Raw genomic sequence first — 22689 nt, forward strand, 5'->3', positions numbered from 1 at the left:
AATGCGCCTCCGCCGCGCCTCCGGAGCCCCACTGCGCCTGCGTGCGTCGCCGCGGCTCCGGAGAAGGCGGGCTCGGGTCCCACGGCCCTGCGTCCGCTCGTGCGCGGTGACGTCACGCCCACGCGGCGGCGCCTGCGCGCAGCTCACCGCCGCGCCTGCGTGGCGCCGGGGCAGGCCTTCCGGGGGCCTCACGCGCGGCTGCCCCGGGGCCTGTGGGCATCGAGGATCAGCCAGGGCTTCTCACGCCAGTGCTGACCGCGGGCAGGTGTCCCCTGCTCCACCGCGTCAGCCGGGAGCCCCTGAGCTGCGGACCCCAGGGCTGGACCCTGCCTCACCCCCACCGGGTCGATTTGACCCAGTTGGTGCCTGGCCCGGCTGGGTGGGCGGGATGACGCGGAGCCCGCTACGGAGTTAGAAGCCCGGGGGTTTTCATCCATCGGACCTGTCAACCGTAAAAGTAGCCAGCTGTTTGACCAGCAAAATGAGTTCGTTCGGGCATGGCAAAGGGTTTGCAGGTAAGGTGCAACTGTAGCGAATAACAGCCATATCGAGACCAAGGAGAGCAATATTACTTTTGTTTGTATTTTCCAGGATCTGGCGGCCTAAGTATCAATGCTGAGTTTGATCAAATGCTGTTTTTTCATGGAGACTTTATGTCCCTGTAAAACCGAACAGTTTGAACAGATTGGTGATGGCTTCCTGTGAAGAGGTCTGGAAAGAGCAGAACAGTAAGTCGTCCCAGCGCTGTAATAGCGTGGAGCCTGCAGGAAGCTCTGTATCGTCCAAATCAGCCTTTAAGTCTGGTGAAAGGGAGGAATTTCAGTGAAACCTCGGGGCATTCATGTGCAGGTGCGTTTTTGTCCTTCCCAGGTGAAATCTGAGAGGTCTTGGCTAGCCTTATCAGCTGGAATGCAGGCACGCCTGGTTTTAGCATACTTGCGCTTATTACACTTTGTGCATACTGTGTCTTTCAAATTGAAGGTTTGTGGCAACCCTGCACTGAGCAAGTTTATGGGCACCGTTTCTCCAACAGCATCTGCTCACTTCCTGTCTCTGTCACGTTTGGCAATTCTTGCAACTTTTCAGACATTTTTGTCACTATTATGTTAGGGTGGTCTGTGGTGAGTGATTTCTGATGTTACTTTTAAAATGTTATAACTTGTTAACGGTGAGCAGTTTTTTGCAATAAGTATTTTTTAATGAAGCACATACATTGTTTTTTAGACACAGTGCTTTTGCAAGCTTAATAAACCGCAGAAGAGTATAAAGAACTTTCATACACACTGGTACCAAAAGGTTCACGTGACTTGCTTTGTTGTGAGATTCCTTGTTTTGCAACGGTCCTGAATGAGACCCACAGTGTTCCTGAAGGTGTACCTGTGCTAAAGAAGGCTCAGCATAACTACAGTGAAGATTGTTGCTTTCAGCAGGAGTGCTTGGAGAGGGTGGGGGTTAAGAGCAAGAGGGTGCTGAGGGGCAGCAGCATTGATTATGGCCTGCAGGTCCTGGACAGACCTCCAGCCTCAGCCACTGGGCTTTCTCTATTCAATAGAACAAATAGGTCAGTGTCTCCAGAAACAGCTCCAGGACTGTGAGACAAAACAAAGGAAAAGCAGTGAACAGTCAATTCACTTTGTTGGCTATTTTGATTGTTACTGTGAGTTCTTAGCATTCTTTCCCCTTTTGGGAGAAATTCCAGCGTGGCATTTTCTAGGATGTCTTGGCCTGATGAATGGAGGTAGAATTGAGGAGGGGGAGTGGTGGGTGTCTCGGGGGGCTTAAACAAAAAGCAGCAGGTTCAGAGACATGTTGAGGTTCATCAGGGACCACCACCATTTGGACCACTTTAGTTTTCCAAGACGGGCTACTTTACCACAGTTGACCTGAGTGTGTTAAGAGATTCATTCCCAAACTGGAAACTTGTTTCTCTGAGTTGACAATGAACAGAGTTTGGAAAGAGCCTCGTCACTGGGGGCTAGGAGGGCGCTGGAAAGGCTGATTAGAGCCTGAAGTCACTTGAAGTACTTAAGCTTGCCACAATCTCTTTCCAGTGTCCTGGCTTTTTGCAACACTAGCAGAAACTAAAAGGGTTTTGTTTAGGGACCATTATTCGATGGAGTTGAGGTTAAGGATTTGAGAGGTCTCTCTTGGTCGAAGACTAAACTAGCTAAATCTGGAGTAGACACGGTTTCCTGTTTGATCCCAGTCCTTTGAACTAAAAGGGAAGGATCTCTTTTCAGCCAGTTAATGAACACAGAACCAAAGGCTACCTCAGTGAATCTGTTATGAAACCAAACTCAGGTCCACTTGCCCACACACTATAAAGTCAGTCTCCTCATACCAGACTCAGCCTGCGGGCTCTCGCTTCCCCAGGGCCAGCAGGCTGCAGCCCCCGGACAGACGCAGACCTGGGACACCCCGAGCTGCTCCTGCCACACTCGCTGGTGAGAGCGCGCTCGCCAGGCCGGGCTGGATCGCAGCACCTTGTGTTGACTGGAAATCCCTGCATTCTGGGAAAACTGAGTTTGTCCATCTTCCAAAACTCAGTTGCTTCAATTAGCAGCTGTCTGAGTGAGAGATGATGGGGGCGCGTGGCTCCTAAGGAAGCAGGAGGGAGGTGCCTGTAGCCTTGGGACCCCCGACCCACAGGGAGCCTCACCGGGAGAGGACCCAGCATGACCCGGGCCTCCTGGTCCTGGCGCCCTCGCATCGCAGGACAGACATTGCAGGAGACGGCGAGGTGCACCTGGGGCCTCTCTGCGCTGAGCGAGACCTCACGCGAAGGTGTAATTATTTGAAAATAAAAAGGTTTTGTGAAAGCAAGCTGTTTTAATAGTTTACCCAACAAACTCGACTTGGCAGTGAGGAGCCCCTGGGCCGGGCGGGACCCTCAACCTCGGCCTCCTCCTTGGTGACCCTCCTCTGCCCCAGGCCCTCTGCTCGCCTGTGGAGCAGCTGGGAGAAGGCAAGTAAGGCACAGGTTAGGACTGACGGCAAAGCCTGGATGGAGGCACAGCCGTCCTCCGGGCCCTGGGCCTGGCCCTGACCCTGCCGTCACACCCGGGGCGGGAGGCGTGGACGAGCCACTGGGCCACTCCAAGCCCCTGGGAGGCTCACTGCCACTGAAGCCCCCGGGACAGCACCCTTCCTGTGGGAGTCAGCCGCACGTGGGCTGGAGGAGCAGGGAGGGGCGGGGCGGGCCTGGCCGAGCTACAGGCCGCACTTAGGACACTCTTCACAGGAGGAGGAGACAAGCGCCCTGCGCTGCTCTCCAGGCGGGAAGCGGGCAGGGCCCAAGCAGCCAAGCCCAGGCAGCCGGCTTCTCCCCATCTTGACCAGGCTGAGGGTGTGCAGTGAGGGACTGTGCCCACCCCTCCCTGGGGGCGGCGGCAGTAAGGAGCACAGGCATTGTTGTCAGAAGCTCCCCGTAGGCTTGGGGCAGTGGGGTGGGGCACCCTCCACGGGTCCCACTGTTTTCTGGGGGCTGAGGCTTTGGACGGAACTCGAGAGAACTCTGCCAGGTGTGCAGGCCAAGCTTCCCAGAGAGCCAGCTCTGGACCTGCTGTGGGCCTCAGCCGGGCAGGGAAGGGGCGCCGGGCTGTGACCCCCAGGCTCAGCTGTCCCTCCCAACATGGAGCCTGCAGGTGCTGCCGTCGCCTGTCTCTGCAGGAAAGCACAGCATGGCTGCTGCTGCTCCCGCCAGGCGGGTCCGCGGGCACACAGGAGCCCCCTCAGCTCACACAGGCCGGCGCGCCTCTCAGCACCTGCTGCACCCGCCTGGGCCCCACCCCAGGCCCCTGGGTCCCTCTGCCTGCAGCCTGGACGCCACTGCAGGAGTGAAGCCAGAGCGCCCCCGGGGGCCCTGCAGGCCTGGGGTCACCCAGCTCCCGGGGCCGTGGTGGCGGGACACCCCCCACCCCTGTGGAGAAAGCCCGCTCTGTTCTGTGCTCCGCGGTTTGCAGCCAGAATTGCAGAGCAGCTCCCCGGCCCGGAGCCCAGGTGGGGCTGTGTCCTGAGTCTTGGGCCCCGGGGTTGGCAGGGGTCAGGGCCGCAGCTCCTTGGCAGTGGCCTCATCCAGGATGAGTGGGGGCCGGAACTCTCGGCCTCTCAGCAATTCCTCCAGTCCCTGGAGACAAGCAGGTCCTGATGACTGGATCCCACCTCCCGGTCCACTGGGTGAGGCCCCAGGTCAGCCCGGAGCCAGTAAGAGGCAGGGCCAGAGAGGTTTCTAGGAGTGAGGGCTGGATGCCACCTCGAGCCCCTGGGCCTGCACAACCCTCCCATAGGGCCAGCCAGAACTGCCAACGGGAGGCAGAGTGGGCTGACCTCTCGCTGAGAGGCTCCCACTGGCCCAAATCCCAGGCTCAGACGGACCTGCTTTGCCTTGCCCAACCTCTCCAGGCTTCTGACAGCTCGCTGCACTCCAGGTCTCGGGCAGTTCTCTGCCACTGAGGACCGTGGCAGAGCTGTGCCTTCCCAGCCAAGCATCCAGCTCAGCCTGCCCCGTCCGACCCCACCAGCCCAACCCCAGGGGAGCCTCTGCCGGCCGGTCGGCTCTCACCTCTCCAGCATATGACACCAAGGGTGAGATCTCGCAGATGGCTGGAGGCTCTGTGCTGCCAGGCAGGCTGGGGGTGTACTCATCAGGATCAGCTCAGGGGGCTGTCCCAGTGCCCTCCCTGGCCCCACCCACCAGGGAGCCGGCCAGTCCCGGCCCACCTGGCGGACCATCCCCCACACCCGCAGCCCTCCTCTAGGCAACCTCCTCTTCCTCTAAACACCAGGCCCCGGGGACCACCCCAGAATGACAGGCCCTGACTTGATCTGGAAAACGCTCCTTGTCCTCTGCAGGCATCTCACAGCCTGGAGAGCCAGATTCAGGAGGTGGCTGTGGGCACTGGGGTGGAACTTAAGTTCCTATTCTTTCCCCACCCTGGATGGTGACCTGCCTTCTGCTTTCTGGGTTCCCCGCCTGGGAAGGTGCAGCCCTCACGCGCCCGGGGACCTGAGCAGACCTTGAGGACCAGGCACACGGCCACCTGCATTCAGCGTGGTGCCAGGGCAAAAGCCCCCACCCCCGCTCAGCAGCCATGCCAACAAGGCCCTGGGATGGGGCTTGGGCTGTGACACCCTGACACCATTGTCCTTTGGGCAACACCCCACAGCCCACATTCACCTGGGCTGCTCGAGGAGCCGGGTCCCGTGTGCGTCCAGGAAGCGGGCGCCTGCCCGCAGGGCCCACCGGCAGTGCTGGGCGAGCAGGGCCCGCCGGGACGTGGAGGGGTTGTCCCTGTCGGCTGAGTCGGCGTTCTTGAGTGGGGAGAACTCCTCCTCCCGCAGCACTTGGAAGGCCACGAAGTTCCTGGGGGGCGGGGGAGACAGCTGCAGACCCGACGTGCTGGCCAAGATGCCCTGGGCCCTGGCAGCTGAAAACCAGGCCGGAGCGACATGGACTACGTGGGGGTCTGTTCTCTGGGCCCCCGAGCACGCGTGAGTCTTTGTTCCAAGACCCCGGAGCTATCTTTGGTCCTCTCTTCCCTCCCCTTCCCACCAGCCTGACCCCCAGAACCTGGGACCCCAGGTGGGGGCCACCTACCCTGGCAGCTCCAGCTACTTCCCCTGGAAAAAGCTTCAGGGCCCCGGGCCAGGGCAGAGGGGGCTCAAGAGGAAGCACAGGTGTCCCCCCATGTCCACCGCCCCGAGGGCTCCAACCGCCCCAGACGCGCTCCATGCTCCCGCCCCAGGGACTGCTTCCTCTGGGCTTCTCGCGCCAAAACCTGCCTGCAGCCCCCCAGCCCCCTCTGCAAAGGCGCACGGCCTCCATTTCCCTGCCTGTTGGGCCTCAGAACTACCACAAAACGGGGGAAGGGGGCAGGGACAAACGCGGCTTCTGCACTGACTTGGCAAACGGGAGCACGTCAAACACGAACTTCTCCATCTTGATCCCGTTCGGCTGGAGCGGCTTTACTGGGTGTCCGTGCTCGTCCACACAGGGGACCTTCTTCACAGCCACATGCGGCTGCAGCAGGGGCTCGAGCTCCCTGGGAACACGAGGCCAACAGGAGGTAAGACACACTTCAGATGGACACCTCGGGGGCCCCAGCCTGCCTCCCACACGCCTGGCCAGGTGGGGCAACTGGACAGACGGGACACAACGGACACAGGGCGGTAAGAGCCCAGCTGAGCCCTGTCTCTGCAGAGCCAGAGAGCCAGCCACCATCAGCCTCACCCCTGACCAAGCACAGTGGCAATGGCAAGCCCGGGGGTGGGTGGCGCCCGCCGGCACAGCCTCTCTACAGGAGGGCCCACTCGGCCGCACCAGCTGCTGAGCTCTCTGATGCCTCCAGCTTGTTTAAACTCAAGAGCCATTCTGCACTGCAACCCACAGAAGGTCAGGTCTGCCCCCAGGCCCTGCAGCCAGGCTGGCCGGGAAGCCGCCTGCTACGCACACCTGGTGACGGTCCGAAGGAAGTCTCGGGTGAAAAAGTGGTTGCAGATGTTGCCTGCGTTGTACAGCAGGCCCCCACCTGGCGCGCGCAGCTGCGCCACCTCGGGGCTGATCTCGCTGTACTCCACCACCTGGGGGACGCCGTCCACCTGGCACACCACGCCCACTGGCTCCTCAGGGTACGCCTTCTCCACCACCTGCAGCCGCGACAGGACGGATAGATGCCTGGCTGGGCGGATAAACTGACTGACTGGGGCGGGACAGGGCAGGCGGGGCCGCGGGGCGGGGAGGGCGGGGCGGGGCGGGGCTGGGAGGAGGAGGCGGGGCCAGGGGCGGCAGGAGGGCGGAGCGGGGCCAGGGGCGGGGTGGGGGCGGAGCTGGGGGAGGCGGGGTCAGGGCGGGGCGGGGCGCGCGCCTGCTCGCCTTGGCTCCACAGTCGGCGCCCCGCAGCACGCAGAAGCCTATGAAGACCGGGTCGGCCAGCCGCACCAGGATGTTGTCCACGCAGTACACGTGCACGAACTCCACTCCTCGCCGCTCCATGTCCTCTAGGATCTGGTGGTCCTCCAGCGCGCTGTACAGGCCCCCATTACCATCTGCCGACGGAGGAGAAAGGGCCTTGCAAGGGCTCCAGCCGGCCTCTAGTTGATGGTGTGCTGGAGACAGGGGAGGCCCCTCGGCGCTGGACCTTGCGCCTAAGGGCGCGCTCTATCGCTATCCAAGTAGCCCTGTGGCTGTTCCACGTGACAGACGGGAATCAAGGCCCAGAGAAGGGAGGCCATTTGCTCAGGACCACACAGCTTCGGGGCAGCATATTTTGGCCTCTGTCCCAGGCCTCTTGACCCCGAGCTAGCTCCACATTCTCGGCCTTCCTCCACATTCAGACCCTTCCTGCCTCAGAGACGGGGCGTACCTGGTGCCATGGCGACCTTGTCCTTCCTCTCCAGGATGGCCCTGCCATCGAAGGACACAGCAGGCAGCATGCGCTGTTCAAACATGATCACGTTGTTGGGATCCAAGTGGAAAAAGTCATGCTCCTTGAAGAACTTGGCCGTGGGCCCCAGCGTGAACTCACTGGTCATGATGTACCTGCAAGGGAGGCAAGGCTGAGCCAGCCTTGCAAAGGGCCTGGTCCCCCTGGCAGATGGGACTGGCAGGCCTCCCTCTGGGTGGGGGCTGGGCTCTGTCTGGGGCTGTGCTGGGGTTCGAGTCCTGGTGCGGAGCAGGGCTGGGGCTACACAGGTTGGGGTAGGGGGAATCACTCTGGGGCCGAGGGAATGCAGGCGGGCACACCAGGGCACCGTGCAGCGGGTCCCGTAGCGCTCGCCGGCCAGCTGCTCCACCCGCCGAATCCGTTCTGCCTGCAGCTGGTACAGGGTCTTCTGGCTGGGCAGCCCGACCTGATACATGCCCTTGGGGTAGGTCACCCCCAGGCGGGTGCCCTGCCCACCAGCCAGCAGCAGCACGGCCACCCTGTTCAGGGCGATCTGATGGAAACCTGGAGGCAGGGGGCACCATGAGGGGGTCCCCGAAACCCACCACACAACCACCCCTTCATTTCAGCGCAAACCAAGCTTGAGCCTGGGGCTGCGAGCCACAGCGCAGAGCTTTCCAGATGACAGTCTGACCTGGGCTGGGGCCTCACCCACCCCTAACCTTACGCCGACCCTGCCGAGGTTCTGACCACGCCCTCCTGGGTCCTTCAGAGGAAACACCCCGCGGGCCTGTTCCGAGCCGCCGGCGGGAACCCGGGGCAGACGCCCCTCCAAGAGCAATAGCCTCAGCTACGGGCCGAGAGGCAAGGGGCACAGCCCGCCAGCGCTGCTGTGAAACGGGGCCTGTGCGGGTGTCCAGGGGTCCCGTGCTGTCAGTAAGTGGCAGCTGGCCATCCAGGGGCGCCCAGCGCGAAGCGCACCCCCAGGGAATTCGGCCTGGGGGCGGCGGCCCCAGAACCAACCCGCGCCGGTACGTGTGAGAGGGCAGGCGATTTCACGAAGAAGGCAAACTGAGCTCCAAGCTCCGCTGCCCCGCGCGCCCCGCTCGGCCCGCTCCGTGGGCGTGGCCCCTTCCGGCCGCCCGCGGCGCCCGCCGCCCGGACCCCCGCCGCCTACCTTCCTCCTCCCAGAGCCGCCGGGTCTGGGGGTCACCCTCCGTCGCGCTGCCCACGCGCTCAGGAGGCAGGGGCTGCAGGCGCGCAGCCAGGTCGGACGGCGGGCCTGGGGGGCGCGCGCAGGCGGCAGCCGCGCGCTGGCAGTGCTGGCGCAGCGCCTCGGGCTCCAGGGCCTCGAGTTGGGCCAGCAGCGCGGCGCGGGGCTCCGGCGCCAGCTCGGCGCAGAAGCGCAGGAGGTGCTCCTGGCTGGCGCGCTGCAGCCGGGCGCGCAAGTCCGCCTCCGAGGCCATGTTGCCGCCGCTGGCCGCGCTGGCGCTTGTGACCCGCGCTCTCCGGCCAGGGTCACGGGACCCGGCGGGCGGCCGGGACTCCAGCCGGGCGGGCCCCGGGCGCCCCGCCTTGACCCCGCCCCGCCACTATTCAGCCCCCGAGGCCGCTCCGAGCCCCGCCCCTGCCCGCCCCGGCGCTGGAGGGCGGGCCTCACTTTTAGTTCACCTCGTCGCCCACAGGCCCCAGCGGAGGCTAAGGTCCGACTCTGCCAGTGGACGTGTCTGCATCTACCAGGACCCCTGGCGCCAGGGACCACAGTCCGGGGACTCAGGGCTCAGGGCCAGCAGACTGAGGGCTGGGCGGGGGCGGACTGAGCCGGATCTCCCGCAGGGCCCCCAGAAGGGCAACCTTCCTGCCTGTGGGCCCCCTCCTCCTCATTCCTCCTTCCCATTGCCGTGTGACCGGAAGCACGCAGGGGCTGCCCCGGCCCTGCCTTTTTACTTTAACCATCAGATTTTAAACCTCTTGCTGCTTACAGCCTCATTGGTGAAAAATATGAAAGAGTAGCTTCAGGCACTAGAGGACGAAATTTTCTTTTAGAAACTAGTTTCACTAAGTCTAAAAGCCATACGTACCCGTGGTTAAAACAAGTTAAAGGGTGCTTTAGGACCGGAAATGAGAAGATCTCTGGGACTTCCCTGGTGGTCCAGAGACTAAAACTCTTATCTCCTGACGCAGGGAGGCTAAGTTCAGTCCCTGGGCGGGGAACTAAGATCCCACAGGCTCCAGTTAAAGATCCCAGATGGTTGTTCAGCCATCAGTCGTGGCTGTCAGTGACCCCACGGACTGCAGCACGGCAGGCTCCTCTGTCCTCCACTATCTCCTGGAGTTTGCTCAATTCACGTCCATTGAGTCCATGATACTATCCAACCATCTCATCCTCCGCCACCATATTCTCCTCCTGCCCTCCATCTTTCCCAGCATCAGGGTCTTTTCCAATGAGTTGGCCAAAGTATTGGAGATTCAGCTTCAGCGTCAGTCCTTCCCGTGAATATTCAGGGTTGATTTCCTTTAGGATGGACTGGTTTGATCTCCTTGCAGTCGAAACGTCTTCTCCAACACCACAGTTCGAAAGCATCATTTTTTTCTGCTCTCAACCTTCTTTATGGTCCAACTCTCACATCCATACGTGACTCTTATAGCTTTGACTGTATGGACCTTTGTCAGCAAAGTGATGTCTCTGCTTTTTCATATGCTGTCTAGGTTTGTCATAGCTTTCCTTCCAAGGAGCAAGCATCTTTTAATTTCACGGCTGCAGTCACCGTCCCCAGTGATTCTGGAGCCAAGAAAAAATCCGTCACTGCTTCCACGTTTCCCCTTCTGTTTGCCGTGAAGTGATGGGACCGGATGCCGTGATCTTAGCTGTTGTTGCTGTTTCTTAATGTTGAGTTTCATGCCAGCTTTCTCACTCTCTTCTTTCACCTTCATCCAGAGGCTCTTTAGTTTCTCTTCACTTTCTGCCATTAGCATGGTATCATCCACATATCTGAGGTTGTTGATTTCTCCTGGCAACCTTGATTCCAGCTTGTGATTCATCCAGTCCAGCACTTCCCATGATGTACTCTGCGTTTAAGTTAAATAAGCAGGGTGACAATGTATATATAGCCTTGCCGTGTTCCTTTCCCAATTTTGAATCAGTCAGTTGTTCCACGTCCGGTCCTAGCTGTTGCTTCTTCTTCCTTTATTTTAAGTAACTTTATTTACTCACTTTCGGGTTTGCTGGGTCTTTATTGCTGCACGGGCTTTGCTCTAGTTTCAGAGAGCGGGGTCCACCTTCCAGTTGCAATGCATGAGCTTCTCATTGCGGTGGCTTTTCTTGCAGAGCACGGGCTTTAGGGCGCTTGAGCTTCGGCAGTTGCAGCTTCCAGGCTCTGGGGCTCAGGCTCAGTGGTTGCGGTGCACAAGCTTAGTGGCTCTGCAGCATGTGGGATCTTCACAGAGCAGGGGTGGAACCAGAGTCTCCTGTATTGGCAGCCTGATTCTTTACCACTGGGCCATCAAGGAAGCCTAACTGTTGCTTCTTGAGCTGCATACAGGTTTCTGAGGATACAAGTAAGGTGTTCTGATATGCCCATCTCTAAGAATGTTCCACAATTTGTTGTGATCCACACAAAGGCTTTAGCATAGTCAATGAAACACAAGTAGATGTTTTTCTGGAATTTCCTTGCTTTCTCCATGATCAAATGAATGCTGGTAATTTGATCTCTGGTTCCTCTGCCTCTTCGAAATCCAGCTTGTACATCTGGAAGTTCTCGGTTCACATACTGCTGAAATCTAGTTTGAAGGATTTTACCTGGCTAGCATGTGAGATGAGTGCAATTATGTGGTAGTTTGAACATTCTTTGGCATTGCCCTTCTTTGAGACTGGAATAAACACTTAGGTTTTCCAGTCCTGTGGCCACCGCTGAGTTTTCCAAATTTGCTGACATATTGAGTGCAGCACACTAACAGCATCATCTTGTAGGACTTGAAATATCTCAGCTGGAATTCCATCACCTCCACTAGTGTTAGTCATGGTAATGCTTCTGAAGGCTCATTTGACTTCACGCTCCAGGGTGTCTGGCACTAGGGAAGTGGCCACGCCATCGCGGTTTCCCAGCTTCCAGTTCTTCAGGGCATTCTCGCCACTTCTTAACATTTCCCGCTTCCTTTACTGTGCTCATCCTTGCATGAAATGTTTTCCTGCCATCTCCAGTTTTTTTGAAGAGCTTTTTAGTCCTTCCCAATTTGTCGTTTTCCTCTGTTTCTTTGCATTGTTCGTTTAAGAAGGCCTTCTTATCTCTCTTTGCTATTCTCTGGAACTCTGCATTCAGTTGGGTATATCTTTCCCTTCTCCCTTGCCTTTCACTTCTCTTCTTTCCTCAGCTATTTGTAAAGCCTCCTCAGACAACCACTTTGCCTTCTTGCATTTCTTTTTCTTTGGGGATGGTTTTGGCCACTGCCTCCTGTACCATCCCACATGCCAGAACTAAGACCCGGTGCAGAGGAAGGGAGACAAAGAAAGAAAGAAAGATAAGAAAAGAAAAGCCTCCTCCAGCCTGTCCTGTGAACGCCTGTTAAGGCGCGAGCCCCACCCCTTCCAAGTACCCTTCCTGGGTTAGAAGGCAGAGCTTAACAGCCTTTTGGGGGTCCCCTGCACTCGCTAGGGACTAAAAGAAGTGGGCCTGCCTCTGGGCCTTTGCACCTGAATGGGTTGTTTTCAGAAAGTCAGAGGACTTCCTGCTCCACTTTGCTAGATCTCTGCTCACAAGTCACACTTGGGGGGACCCTTCTATCCTTTTCTGTTCCTCCTTGCCTTTCTGCACCCTGCCCTCCCCGGCTTCCCATGATCCATGTGCCATCGCGTGTGCCAGCGCGTGATCCACGACCAGCACACAGTGGGCACTCAGCCAACGCCTGTTAACAGAACGATCGTGTTGGGCCCCAGGTCTAGCACATTGACGGGGCCAGACGGCTGTGTGGGTGTGCACGCTGCATGGGGGCTGGTCCACTCCGTGAGTCTGTGGCGCTGAAGGGAGGTCTGCGGCAGGCGCTCCAAGTGGACAGTGTGTGTGGGAAGTTGGGATTCAGCTGAGGTCAGGAGGATTCGGACAACTGAGACCATGTAGCCGGAGGCACCTGAAGGGCCAAGAGTAGGGGGGCCGGCCCACCTGGGCAGAGGGGGCACTGACAAACGGGGGTACCTAGGAGGCACAGGAGGGTGCCTGCTTCTTGGGCCACCTGCCGAGGGCGGCAGAGGACGACGTGGCCAGTGCCCCTGCCCACTCCAAAGAGCTCCTGGCTGCCACAGAGAAAATTACAACTAGGGTGTGTACCTCTAAAGCTTAAAGGCCGCAGAGGATCTGCCTGGCCTGGGCCTCTGGGAAGCCTTCCCCATCCCCCACCAGGGTGACAGCCAACCTGGTGGGAAGGTGTTGGGCAGGTTGGAAAGCAATGCGGAAGGAGGAAGCGATCAGAGTTCAGGATCAGAACGACATGGGGACCACGCCTTAGTCCCACGTCCAGAGCTGGCACTGACTCCAGCTTCTCCTTGCCTTTCTCCAGTGCCTAGTGAGGGGCCGTCGGAACACCCATGGACCAGGGGCCGGCAGGGCCCACCTTCCCCATGGCTCTAGAAGCCCTGAGGGGCCTTTGCTTCCTTGGCACAGGGCTCAGGCTCACAAGGGCCGTGGCCTAGCCTGGGTCCCGCTGGGCATGCCGTCTGAGAGGCAGCAGCTTTGCCCGCTGCCAGCCGCCGGCCTCCATGCCCACACTAACCCCACAGAGCTGCCCCCAGGCCGCCCCCTCCCACGGGCCTCGCCTTGGTTCAGCGTCCCACCCAAAGATGCTCTTTCCGCTGTGACCTCCAGGAAGGTTTCCACTGAGCACCACTGTGGACCGGAAGAGCATGGGGCTCAGCCAGGAGCACCGAGGCAGGGTGTTCTTGGCAGGAGAGCCCCCAAGTGCAAAGACGCAGAGGTGAAGGAGGATGCCAGTACCCTGAGCATAGGGGACTGGGGTGGGGGATGGGTGCTGGAAGCAGAGAAGGAAGGGAGATGCGCCGCAGGACAAAAGACCCGAATGCCTCTGGGGACTCTGGCTGGTCCTGCCACTAAAGGGGAAGGCAGGGACAGACCAGTCTCCATGGGGTGACTCTAGGCTCACAGCTTTCTAGGTACCCCCCAAATTCCTCATCATAAAAGAGTCCTCACTTTGAGGGATAACCCCAGGGGAGAAGAGGACCCAGGACACTCCCTGGCCAGGGCAGCTGCCCTTACAACAGCTTGAGACTCAGACCAGTGCCTGGGGCCCAGGGACACAGAGGCACAGGTAGGCAGGCCAGCCAGAGCGTGGGGCCCATAGCCAAGAGCCTGTCTGGAGGAGGTGGTCGTCAACTCTTTGTTCTTTTACCCCCCAAGGTGAACAGTCTTCTTCTAAAGCAGCAGATAACTCATGTGCTCTGCTCAGTGGCAAAGTGGGGTATCAGTTACGTGGAGAAGACCATCAGTGGAGGAAAGGGATCAGGACAGGACCTCGGGGCAGGCTATGGGGAAGGCAGAGTCCCAAGCAGACAGCATCTCGGGTCCTTCCCTGATTTGGGGAAGGTCCCATCAGTGGGCCTGAGGTGAGTCCCTCCCAGACTGACCAGACAGAGTGACCAGGGAATGAAGCAGGGGCAGTGGGCAGGGGTGGGAGGGGGGTGCACAGGCCTTCCTAGCTGGCTTCAGGAGGCCATGTGTGCCCTGGTTGCAGCTGGAGGAGGTGTCTGGCCAGAGGAAGGGGCCAGAGCAGGACCTTGTGAGCACACGGGAATCTGGGGACACAGAAAAGTGGCTTTGTCCTGCGGCCGGCAGGAAAGGCCAAGCTGTCCCGAGGGGCCGGCGGAGGAGCGAGCAGCGGTGGGGACAGAGAGGCTTCTGTGATCGGAAGCGCCCAGCTGGCTGGAGCCCACAATCCCCTTGGGGCCCGCCTGGCGCAAGAGAAAGGAGCCCCAGGGCTGCGCCGAGGGACACTCAGCGAAGAGCGCGCGGGGCAGATCTAGGGGAAAGGGGGGTCCCTGGAGGGTTGCTCTCCTCCTTATCCCGGGAGGCCACCTGGGGACAGGTTACCGCCAGCCCCGGGCCCGGCCTCCGAAAGGTGGGCTGGGCGGCCAGAGCCAGCGAGGTCAGGAGCGGCCGGAGTGGTTGGGCTGGGGAGTCTACGGGGGCGCTCGGGGGTCCCGCCCCCACCCGCAAGCCCGACAGGGAGGCGGACTTGGGGGACTCCGACCCTGCCCGCCGGGCGCCCCCGCGCGCCCCCGGCCCCTCTGGGCACGGCGGGAGCGCGCGAGCCACCGGCCTCTCCACCCGAAAATCAAACCGGGGCTGCCGGCTTCTCAGCCAATCAGAGAGGAGACGAGCTAGCCTCGGCCAATGGCCGCCGCGAATGCTAATGAGCTCTGACGCCACGGTGAGGTCCATTCAAAAAGTCGCCGCTATTGTCGCGGCGGGTCGCGCGCCGCCGGGCCCGCCGTCGGGCCGCGCGGGGACCGAACCGGGGCGGCCTGAGCCCCGAGCGCTGCGGGCGGGCGCCCATGGCCGGAGCCGCCATGGCCGAGCCGGGCGGCGGGCCGCCTCCCGCGCCCGGCACAGAGGGGCTGCCGCGCGCGTTCCTGCAGAGCCTGCGCACGCTCTTCGACATCCTGGACGACCGGCGGCGCGGCCTGGTGCACCTGCGGGAGATCGAGTCCCGCTGGCGGGGCGCCGACGCGCGCGAGCTGCCCCGCGGCGTGCTCGAGGGCCTGCGCCAGGTGGCCCCAGCCAGCGGCTACTTAACCTTCGAGCGCTTCGTGGCCGGCCTGCGCACCGCGCTGCCGAGCGCCGACGGCGACACGCGGGCCCCCGCGCGCGCCCCGGCCCGGGGAGGCTGCTCGGCGCGGCCCGGGGGCCAGCCGCCGCCCCCGCGCCTGGTGTTCGCGCCGGCCGACGAGCCGCGGACCGTCCTGGAGAGGAAGCCCCTGCCCCTGGGCGCGCGCCCCCCGCCGGCTGGCCCAGGCGTCGCGAGTCGGAACCTGGAGCAGCCGTGCGGCCTGGCGGAGGCGGCGCCCGGTCCGGCGGAGCCCGAGCGGCCCCAGGGCGCGGCACTGGAGCGGAGCCCGAGCAAGGACACTGGTGAGTGGGGGCGGCCCCTGGGCCCGCCCGGAGCTCCCCGCGGGCCTGTAAACCTGGGTCTCCCCGCTGCCTGGAGGAAAAGAAGTTCCTCCGCGCCTCGGGTGCTCGGGGACCCGGCCAAGGAGCTGGTGGGAGCCCCCGCAGGAGGCTCCACCAGGAGCCCACTCCAAGCTAAACCCGAGCGGGGAGCCTTTTCGGCCTGAGGGCTCTCCACCTCAGTATTTGCCCACACCTAGGGACACCTGGGCCCTTGGGCTCGTCTGGTGACTCAGGCAGAGGCAATTCTCACTGGTGTCAGGGGAGGGTCCCCAGACTGTGAAGGGCCTTTGCTGCTTCCTTGGGTCCTTCTCGGTCTAGCAGCTCGGGGAGAGGCCTGGGCGGACCGCCCCCTTGAGACCAGGGCAGGTGGGAGCTGCCAGGCGTGGTGCAGGAGGACCTGGCCCCAGAAAGGGCAGAGGGTGGAGGGTCTCCAGCCGAGTCTCCCAGGCCTGGAGCCTTGGCGCCTCTGACACCTGGGCGGAATCAACCACAGCCCCTGGGGATGGCCCAGCTTCTGGTCCAGTTGGCAGGGACAGGACATGACTGAATGGTCCCCTGTTTATCCCCCAGAGAGCCTGCCCTGGGAACAAGACTGGCATTATCCCATGGTGGGGGGCGGGGGCGGGGCACGGCGCCCCTCGGCCTATTCAGCCTGTGCAGATGCAGGCCTTCCGCCGGGCAGCTGTGGCCATTTCTGTGCTGCCCACCGCTCTGCCAGCCTTGCTGGACCCCATGCCCAGGCTCAGACATACTCCCCAGCCCTGTGACTGCCAGCTGGAGCTGCGGTGGCCCCCGCCTGCCTGTCGAGCTCATCAGACCCTCAGCTGGGGGCTCCTACATCCAGGCTCCTCACTGCCCAGCCTCCGCATCCCCCCGGGTGTGAGGGGAAGCGGGCTTCTGGGCATGCGGCCCTGAGTGCAGGCCCGGTGCCGTCCACGTGCTTGCGTGCGGTTGGGAATTAGCCATGGGACTGGGGTTTGCAGCCTCAGGCCTGTCATCGCACCAGGTCCATCACTGCGGTCCTCTGAGGTCCAGTTCCAGCGTCCACTGTCACCTTTGACCAGCGGAGGCCCAGACGGGGCTCGTGACATACTGTTTGGGTGCAAAACCTGGAGGTCCGAGAACCCTTAGCACCCCAGGAAGAGAAAGATGCCCCACGTTCACAGCCCCCAAGCCCTCCCCGGTGTCTAGGCCCTCCTTCCTGTTCCGTGTTGGGGTTCAGCATGCATCGCAGGCTGGCTTGAGCTCCGTAGGTACAGGCTGCTAGAGCCCGCTTGGACGGGGTGGGGTGGGGTGGGGTCAGGGATGCCTCTGCCTGCTGGGCCTCCAGCCTGCTGTCATCTGGGGGCCCTGGGCCGCCCTGCAAACCTGGTGGTGCCGGCCAGCTCGGGTGTCCCGGGGTGCCCCCAGCACCCCTCTGCTGTGTCTTTTCTGCCTGCAGCGCAGCTCGGCAGGTTGGAACGTGAACTCAGCCTGCCTGGAGCCGGTCTGCAAGGGCTGGCTGGTTGGAGCTCGTCTGCCACAGCTGGCTGGTGGCCCACATGGCCACCTGGTGCCAGCCCTCTGGGCGTGTCCCTGTCAGACATGCCTGTGCCCACTGCCGTGCCAGGCAGGGCATAGGGCTCGGGAGCCCAGGGAGGGCGCCCTCTTCGCCTGCACCCTCTCCCCCCTCACGGGCAGCCTTGCTCGCCCTCCCCGTCCTCCAGGGAAGCTGGTGGCCCTCCAGGGGCCCGCCCAGAGAAGCACCTGGCTTTCTGGCCCCACGGCAACTCTGCGGGGGGCTGTGTGTGCGTAGGAGTTTCTGCTGGGGCTCCACTGGTGCAGGTGTGCAGGGGTCAAGCTGCAGTCTCCTTCCTGGGAGAACGCTGGGCTCTGCTGCCTGAGCCCTGCGCTCCTCCTGCTTGAACTCCGTGAGTGCTAAGTCGCTTCAGGCGTGTCTGACTCTTTGCAGCCCCGTGGACTGTAGCCCGCCGGGCTCCTCTGTCCCTGGAGTTCTCCAGGCAAGAATGCTGGAGTGGGCTGCCGTGGCCTCCTCCAGGGGATCTTCCCGACCCGGGAATTGAACCGAGTCTTTGTGTCTCCTGCATTGGCTGGAGGGTTCTTAACCACCAGCGCCACCTGGGAAGCCCCAGTCACCCTTAAAGGGCCCCGGGCGGACAAGGAGAGAATTGTGGAGGCCAGAGGTCACCTCGCTGGCTCCGAGGTCAGCAGCCTTTGAGCCCTGGAGGAATGGGCCCTGGGTGTGCAGAGATGAATGAGATGGAGCCCCCTGCCTTCCAGGAGCTTGTACAGGGGGTGCGAGTGCAAACCTGAGCCTCAGTGGCTGCACGGCCGTCTGCACGGCAGGTGTGAGGGCTGAGAGAGGACCAGGCTCCAGCCAGGCCCCGGCAGGGTGTGGTCCAGGGAGGCTCTGGATCGCTGAGGATCCCAGAGGCATGCAGGGCTGGGCACCTGGCTTTGTGCAGCTGGGGTTGGTTGGGGGTGGGTCTGGGATGGATGTTTGGGGGTTTGGGGGAGTCAAGCTCGCCTCATGGGAAGTGAGCCAGGCTCTCACTTCTCTGCTGCAGGAGCAGTGACCTGCAGGGCCCAGGAACTCGGCACGGGGGACGCCCACTGGGGGCCCCGTGCCCGAGGGGAACGGCGGAGGCACACCATCACCAACGGCGTGGACTGTGCCCTGGTGAGTAGGGGCCCAGGGGCTCTACCATCTTGCCTGGGTTTGGACTTGGCCCCCGCACGCGTGGTTTCCTGGGCCATTCCTCTGCCTGGGAGGGGACCCCGTGGCAGGAACGTCGGTGGTTCTAAACCTCAGTTCCCATCCTGGTTTGAACCCACTTGGGAGCTGGCCCACGGTCAGGTCAAGAAGTCCTTTGGTCAGCCCCTCCCCTGCACCGCACTGGCCCCTACCTGCTTCCCTGGCACGTCAGGCTAGCCCACCCGCTGAGAGTGACCACGTGCCAGAAAGAGGGGGAAGATGCCCTTGGGAACCCTGTGTGCAGAGGCTAAGGAAGGCCAGGACTGCCCCCGGGCCCGGGAGGAGGAGCCGGGCTGTGCTCCCCGTGCAGAGGCACACAGGCGCTCCTGTCGGTACTGGGCTGCGTGAGTGCAGGGCTGTTGAGCGGGGGTGTGTGCTCGGGGGTGTGAGTGTGGGCCGTTATGAGTTCCAGGCACAGGAAGGTGCAGGCTATCCTGTCCTGCTATGTGCCTATGTGCAGCATGGCCTGTGCCCGTGGGTGACACAGCCCGTGCCCGTGTGGTGCCGTGGGTGATGCAGCCTGTGCCCGTGTGATGCCATGGGTGACGCAGCCCGTGCCCGTGGGTGACGCAGCGTGTGCCCGTGTGGTGCCCGTGGGTGACGCAGCCCGTGCCCGTGTGTGGCAGCTGAAGCAGATGACGGAGCTGCAGCAGGAGCAGGAAGCTCTGCTGCAGGGCCTGGAGATGATGGCGCGGGGCCGGGAGTGGTGCCAGCAGCAGCTGCAGCGCCTGCAGGAGCGCCAGCGCCACCCGGGCCAGAGCCGGGCCAGCTCGGTGAGTGACGCTGTCCCTGGGCCTGTCTCCACACCCACCCCTGGGCACAGCGACCCGTCCCCCACAGTGATCCCCTGCCCAGGTGGGCAGAGGACAGTGGGTGCCCCTCTACCCAGAGTGCTGGGCCACCCCTCCCTGCCGTGATACTCCCCACCTGTGACACTCCTGGGCTCCCCGCCCACAGGGCCGCCCCTGGGGACCCCCCCGGGACCCCTGGGCCTCCCTGCACCCCCGGGCCAGCCCTGCTCCCTGACCGCCCCTCTGTGCTCTCCTCCAGGACCTCGGGGCTGAGGGCAGCCCCCGCCTGCTGGGGCAGCTGCTGCCTAAGGTGCAGGAGGTGGCCCGGTGCCTGGGGGAGCTGCTGGCCGCAGCCTGTGCTGCCAGGGTGAGTGCCTCCCAGCCCAGCTCGTGCCACCCTCACCCTCACCCTAGCGGCTGTGCCAGGCCTGCCTGACCGTGCCCTCCTGTAGGCTCTGCCCTCGTCCTCCTCGGGGCCCCCGGGGCCTGTGTCACCCTCAGCCCCCAACTGGCAGCAGCAGACCATCCTCATGCTGAAGGAGCAGAACCGGCTCCTGACCCAGGTGGGCGGGGGCGGGGGCAGGGGCTGGGGGCGGGGTGCGGGGTGGGGCTGGAGGTGGGATGCGGTCAGGTGCTGCTGGGGGCGGGGTGCGGGGTGCGGGCAGGGGCTGGAAGCAGAATGCGGGAGGGGGCGGGGGCTGAGGGTGGGGGGTGCGGATGCTGTCCTGGTGTGGGTGGGGGCTGGAGGCGGGATGCGGTCCCCGGTGCAGGCAGGGGCTGGGGGGCCCTGGCCAGGCCCTGACCGCCCCACCCCCCTACCAGGAGGTGACCAACAAGAGTGAGCGGATCACACAGCTGGAGCAGGAGAAGTCTGCCCTCATCAAGCAGCTGTTTGAGGCCCGCGCCCTCAGCCAACAGGACGCCGGGCCCCTGGATTCCACCTTCATGTAGCTGGCCCTGGGCACGGATAGAGGACCTTGCCGCCTGGCCAGTCTCTCAGCTCCGGGCTGGGGGGCACTTACTTGGTCCCCCCTCTGAGGCAGAGGTGCCTGGACACCTGCCTGGACGTCGCCTCCCTTCTCCCTTCTGATCTGGGCTTTGGGGCTGGCAGGGTGGGAGACTCCATCGTGCCAACGCCCAGCCTGGAGCCGCCGCTGTCGGTGGGGAGGGGCGCTGGCCTCAGCAGCTCCGGGCAGGCCCTCTCCGTGTTCTGCTGGCCTGTGCCCCCTCCGCCTGGGGTCTCCAGTCCACGGCCCTGTTCACCCTGCACTGCTAACTGGCCTTGGAGCCCGCATTTGGGTGTCTCGGCTGGGGCCTGGAGTGGGTGGCCCTGGGGTGGGACACCTCAGACCCAGTGGTGATTGGCCCTGAGTGTCCATGGGCACATTTCCTCCCTCAGGACTAGGGGTCCCACCTCAGCCAGGAGTCCAGGGGCTTCTACTGGTGTCCAGTTCCAGGGGAGCCCCGGGGCGCAGTGTTCAGAATTGCTGGATTCCTGCCTGAGCCAGAGCTGGCCTGCTTTCTCTTCCTCATGGACCTTAGACGCTAGGTGAACGGGCTGGCGGTCACCCCTGCTGGCCCGGACTCCACTGAGCAAACAGTGCCCTTTCTCGGACCTGCCAAGTAACCAGGGCAGTGTAGGGTGTCCTCCGTGGGCAGGGCCCTGTCCTCAGGGTGGTGGTACCCTCTGGCGTGCCCCAGGAAGTCCTGGAGACCCAGCAGCCTTAGCAGCACCCCCACCAGATGTGCGCTTCCCAGGGAATGAAGGGGCTGGGGCTGGGTCTGAGGAAGGGGGTCCTGAAGGATTCAAGAGCCTGGCAGCGGGTCCCGCCGGGGTCGTTTGTTGACTGTGCCCCCACGCCCAGCCCACTCTCGGGGAGACCACCTGCTCAGCTGGCCTATAGCCACCCCAGGAGGGGCTCTGAGCGCACGCAGGGCCCTCCCCTGGAGCTGAGGGCATCCAGACTTTGCAGGCAGGCCATGTGTTCAGGCCTGGACATGCTGGGCACTTACAGAACCGGGCTCTGAGGGCTGACTGTGCATAGCCTCACATGCCTGGGGGTGGCAGTCTGCCCAGAGAGGAGGGGTCCGGAGTGCTGTTCCCGCAGGGCCCAGCTCGGCCTGTGCCAGCTGGAGCCCTCCCCCCACACCGGCAGCCAGTGGAGGAAGGTGGTTGCCTCAGGTCTGGCACTCAGGCTACTTGACCTTGACCTGGGCAGGTTCCCTGGGATGTGAGGCAGAAAGGGAGCTGAACCCAAAGGGTGGCACCAGGTCTCCAGCATCTGAGCCATGGGGTGACTGGACCAGGGCCCACCAGGATTGCCCGGAGGCTGCCCCTCTCCTGGTTCACCCAGTCGTCCCCCTCTGCCAACCCTTGAAGAGAGCCCCTGCACCAGCTCGGGCCCTGAGCCTCTCACTAGGAGTCCGCTTCCAGAACTGAAAACAGCCCTCCCCAGCTCCGAATCCTCCCTCCGCCCACGTGTGAGTCAGGGCAGGCCGGCCGTGGGCCGTCCCAGCTCTGGGCCCTGCAAGTGGTGCTCCGGCCCCCGGAGCTCCCTACCCTGCTCCCCCTGCCCTGCTCCTGCCCAGCCCTGCCCGAGCCTGCAGGGGCCGGGACAGCAGAGGTGGCAGCCTTCTCCCTGAGGGACTCTGCGTCCCTGCTGAGAGCTCGGTGTTCACCCCAGAGGCACCACCAACTGCAGGCGGTCCCTTTAGTTGCAGGGTGACTCGCAGAGAGGCCTTTAGTGATGATGCTGGCCTTCCACGCAGGACGGAAGATGCACCCTCCTTCATTGAAGCCTGCAGTGAGGCTGCCTGTGCCGCCCTGGGGACCCCAAGGGGAGAACTGTGAGTGCCCACAGGCTGGCGAGCCCAGGCGGTTGGCGGAAGCAAAACAGCCTTCCAGAGCAGTGAGTGTTAGCCACACAGGGGCAGCGACTGGGGCGGGGTAGTCTTGGGGCCTGCCCGTGCCCTGGAGAATGTCTAGCAGCATCTGTCCACTAGATGCCAGCAACACTCAGTGTGACGCCAGTGGGGCGGGGGGAGGGCTTCGCCCCCCTTAGCTGAGCATCTGCCAGAGTGGCCCAGCTCCACCAGGCCTCAAGGATTCCCTGTGGTCTGAGTGCCACGGACAAGGGGCGTCTCCAGTTTCAAACCTGCTCACAAGGGATGGAGCCACTGTGAGAGCTGGGAGGAAACAGATTCTGTGGCCGTTTCAGATGCTGGGACGGTCAGAGAAGATGCTGGTGTTTCGTGTAGCTGGAGAAATAAAGAGATGCTTGAAAACACGAACACGGAACCGTCTATAGTTCTTATTCCATTAAAAGTGTCAACCTTGACTCTATAAAGGTGGCCAATAAAATGAAAAGAATCTAATAGATCTAGAAATTTGAAAGTAAAATTTAAAACTTGACTGGGCCTGATGTGGCAAATTTCAGCACAACTGAAAGGAGGCTCAATGAATTGAAACAGCTTAGGGAATGATTTGAGGACCATTCAGTTAGAAACTATAAGAGAAGGGTCTTGAGAGGTGGAGGGCTGTTTGATTAGATTTCCTGAAAGAAAGCATGGGGAGAAGGAACAATATA

General features: G+C 62.4%; 2 protein-coding genes and 1 long non-coding RNA gene across 6 annotated transcripts; 2 read left to right on the forward strand and 1 right to left on the reverse strand.

Moving 5' to 3' along the window:
• The first annotated feature begins 157 nt into the window (after nucleotides 1–157).
• On the forward strand, nucleotides 158–2823 carry LOC105606001 (uncharacterized). Its single transcript, XR_006059038.2, has 2 exons — nucleotides 158–515; nucleotides 592–2823. It is a non-coding gene; the product is annotated as an uncharacterized LOC105606001 (long non-coding RNA).
• Nucleotides 2810–8878, reverse strand: UAP1L1 (UDP-N-acetylglucosamine pyrophosphorylase 1 like 1). 4 transcript variants are annotated; one of them, XM_027966080.2, is made up of 9 exons: nucleotides 8560–8878; nucleotides 7742–7946; nucleotides 7362–7537; nucleotides 6872–7044; nucleotides 6452–6645; nucleotides 5901–6041; nucleotides 5177–5362; nucleotides 4562–4628; nucleotides 2810–4126 (listed from the first exon to the last, which is right to left on the reverse strand). In XM_027966080.2, the coding sequence occupies exons 1-9, from the start codon at nucleotides 8846–8848 to the stop codon at nucleotides 4043–4045; spliced, it is 1515 nt and encodes a 504-aa protein (XP_027821881.2). In that variant the 5' UTR covers nucleotides 8849–8878; the 3' UTR covers nucleotides 2810–4042. The 4 variants fall into 4 exon arrangements, with proteins under 4 accessions (XP_027821881.2, XP_042101306.1, XP_042101308.1 ...); XM_042245372.1 differs by having other exon boundaries at nucleotides 5177–5426; XM_042245374.1 differs by lacking the exon at nucleotides 4562–4628.
• Nucleotides 8879–14829: 5951 nt separating this feature from the next.
• On the forward strand, nucleotides 14830–22393 carry SAPCD2 (suppressor APC domain containing 2). The gene is made up of 6 exons (XM_027966081.3): nucleotides 14830–15517; nucleotides 18124–18236; nucleotides 18938–19084; nucleotides 19362–19469; nucleotides 19555–19665; nucleotides 19925–22393. Exons 1-6 carry the CDS (start codon nucleotides 14941–14943, stop codon nucleotides 20051–20053), a joined length of 1185 nt encoding a protein of 394 aa, XP_027821882.1. The 5' UTR covers nucleotides 14830–14940; the 3' UTR covers nucleotides 20054–22393.
• Nucleotides 22394–22689: the final 296 nt, after the last annotated feature.

The sequence above is a fragment of the Ovis aries genome, chromosome 3 (assembly GCF_016772045.2).
Source record: "Ovis aries strain OAR_USU_Benz2616 breed Rambouillet chromosome 3, ARS-UI_Ramb_v3.0, whole genome shotgun sequence".
Taxonomy (NCBI): Eukaryota; Metazoa; Chordata; class Mammalia; order Artiodactyla; family Bovidae; genus Ovis; species Ovis aries.

What these genes read in the sequence shown, in the direction of transcription:
- UAP1L1 (XM_042245372.1), bottom strand. Translation starts at nt 8,848, where the DNA reads ATGGCCTCGGAGGCGGACTTGCGCGCCCGGCTGCAGCGCGCCAGCCAG. An exon ending in GCGCCGACTGTGGAGCCAAG is followed by an intron (nt 6,646 to 6,871) that starts GCGAGCAGGCGC and finishes TCGCGGCTGCAG; the next exon opens with GTGGTGGAGAAGGCGTACCC. An exon ending in CGGCTCCTCGAGCAGCCCAG is followed by an intron (nt 4,629 to 5,176) that starts GTGAATGTGGGC and finishes GTACACCCCCAG; the next exon opens with CCTGCCTGGCAGCACAGAGC.
- SAPCD2 (XM_027966081.3), top strand. Translation starts at nt 14,941, where the DNA reads ATGGCCGGAGCCGCCATGGCCGAGCCGGGCGGCGGGCCGCCTCCCGCG. An exon ending in GAGCCCGAGCAAGGACACTG is followed by an intron (nt 15,518 to 18,123) that starts GTGAGTGGGGGC and finishes TCTCTGCTGCAG; the next exon opens with GAGCAGTGACCTGCAGGGCC. An exon ending in AGAACCGGCTCCTGACCCAG is followed by an intron (nt 19,666 to 19,924) that starts GTGGGCGGGGGC and finishes CCCCCCTACCAG; the next exon opens with GAGGTGACCAACAAGAGTGA.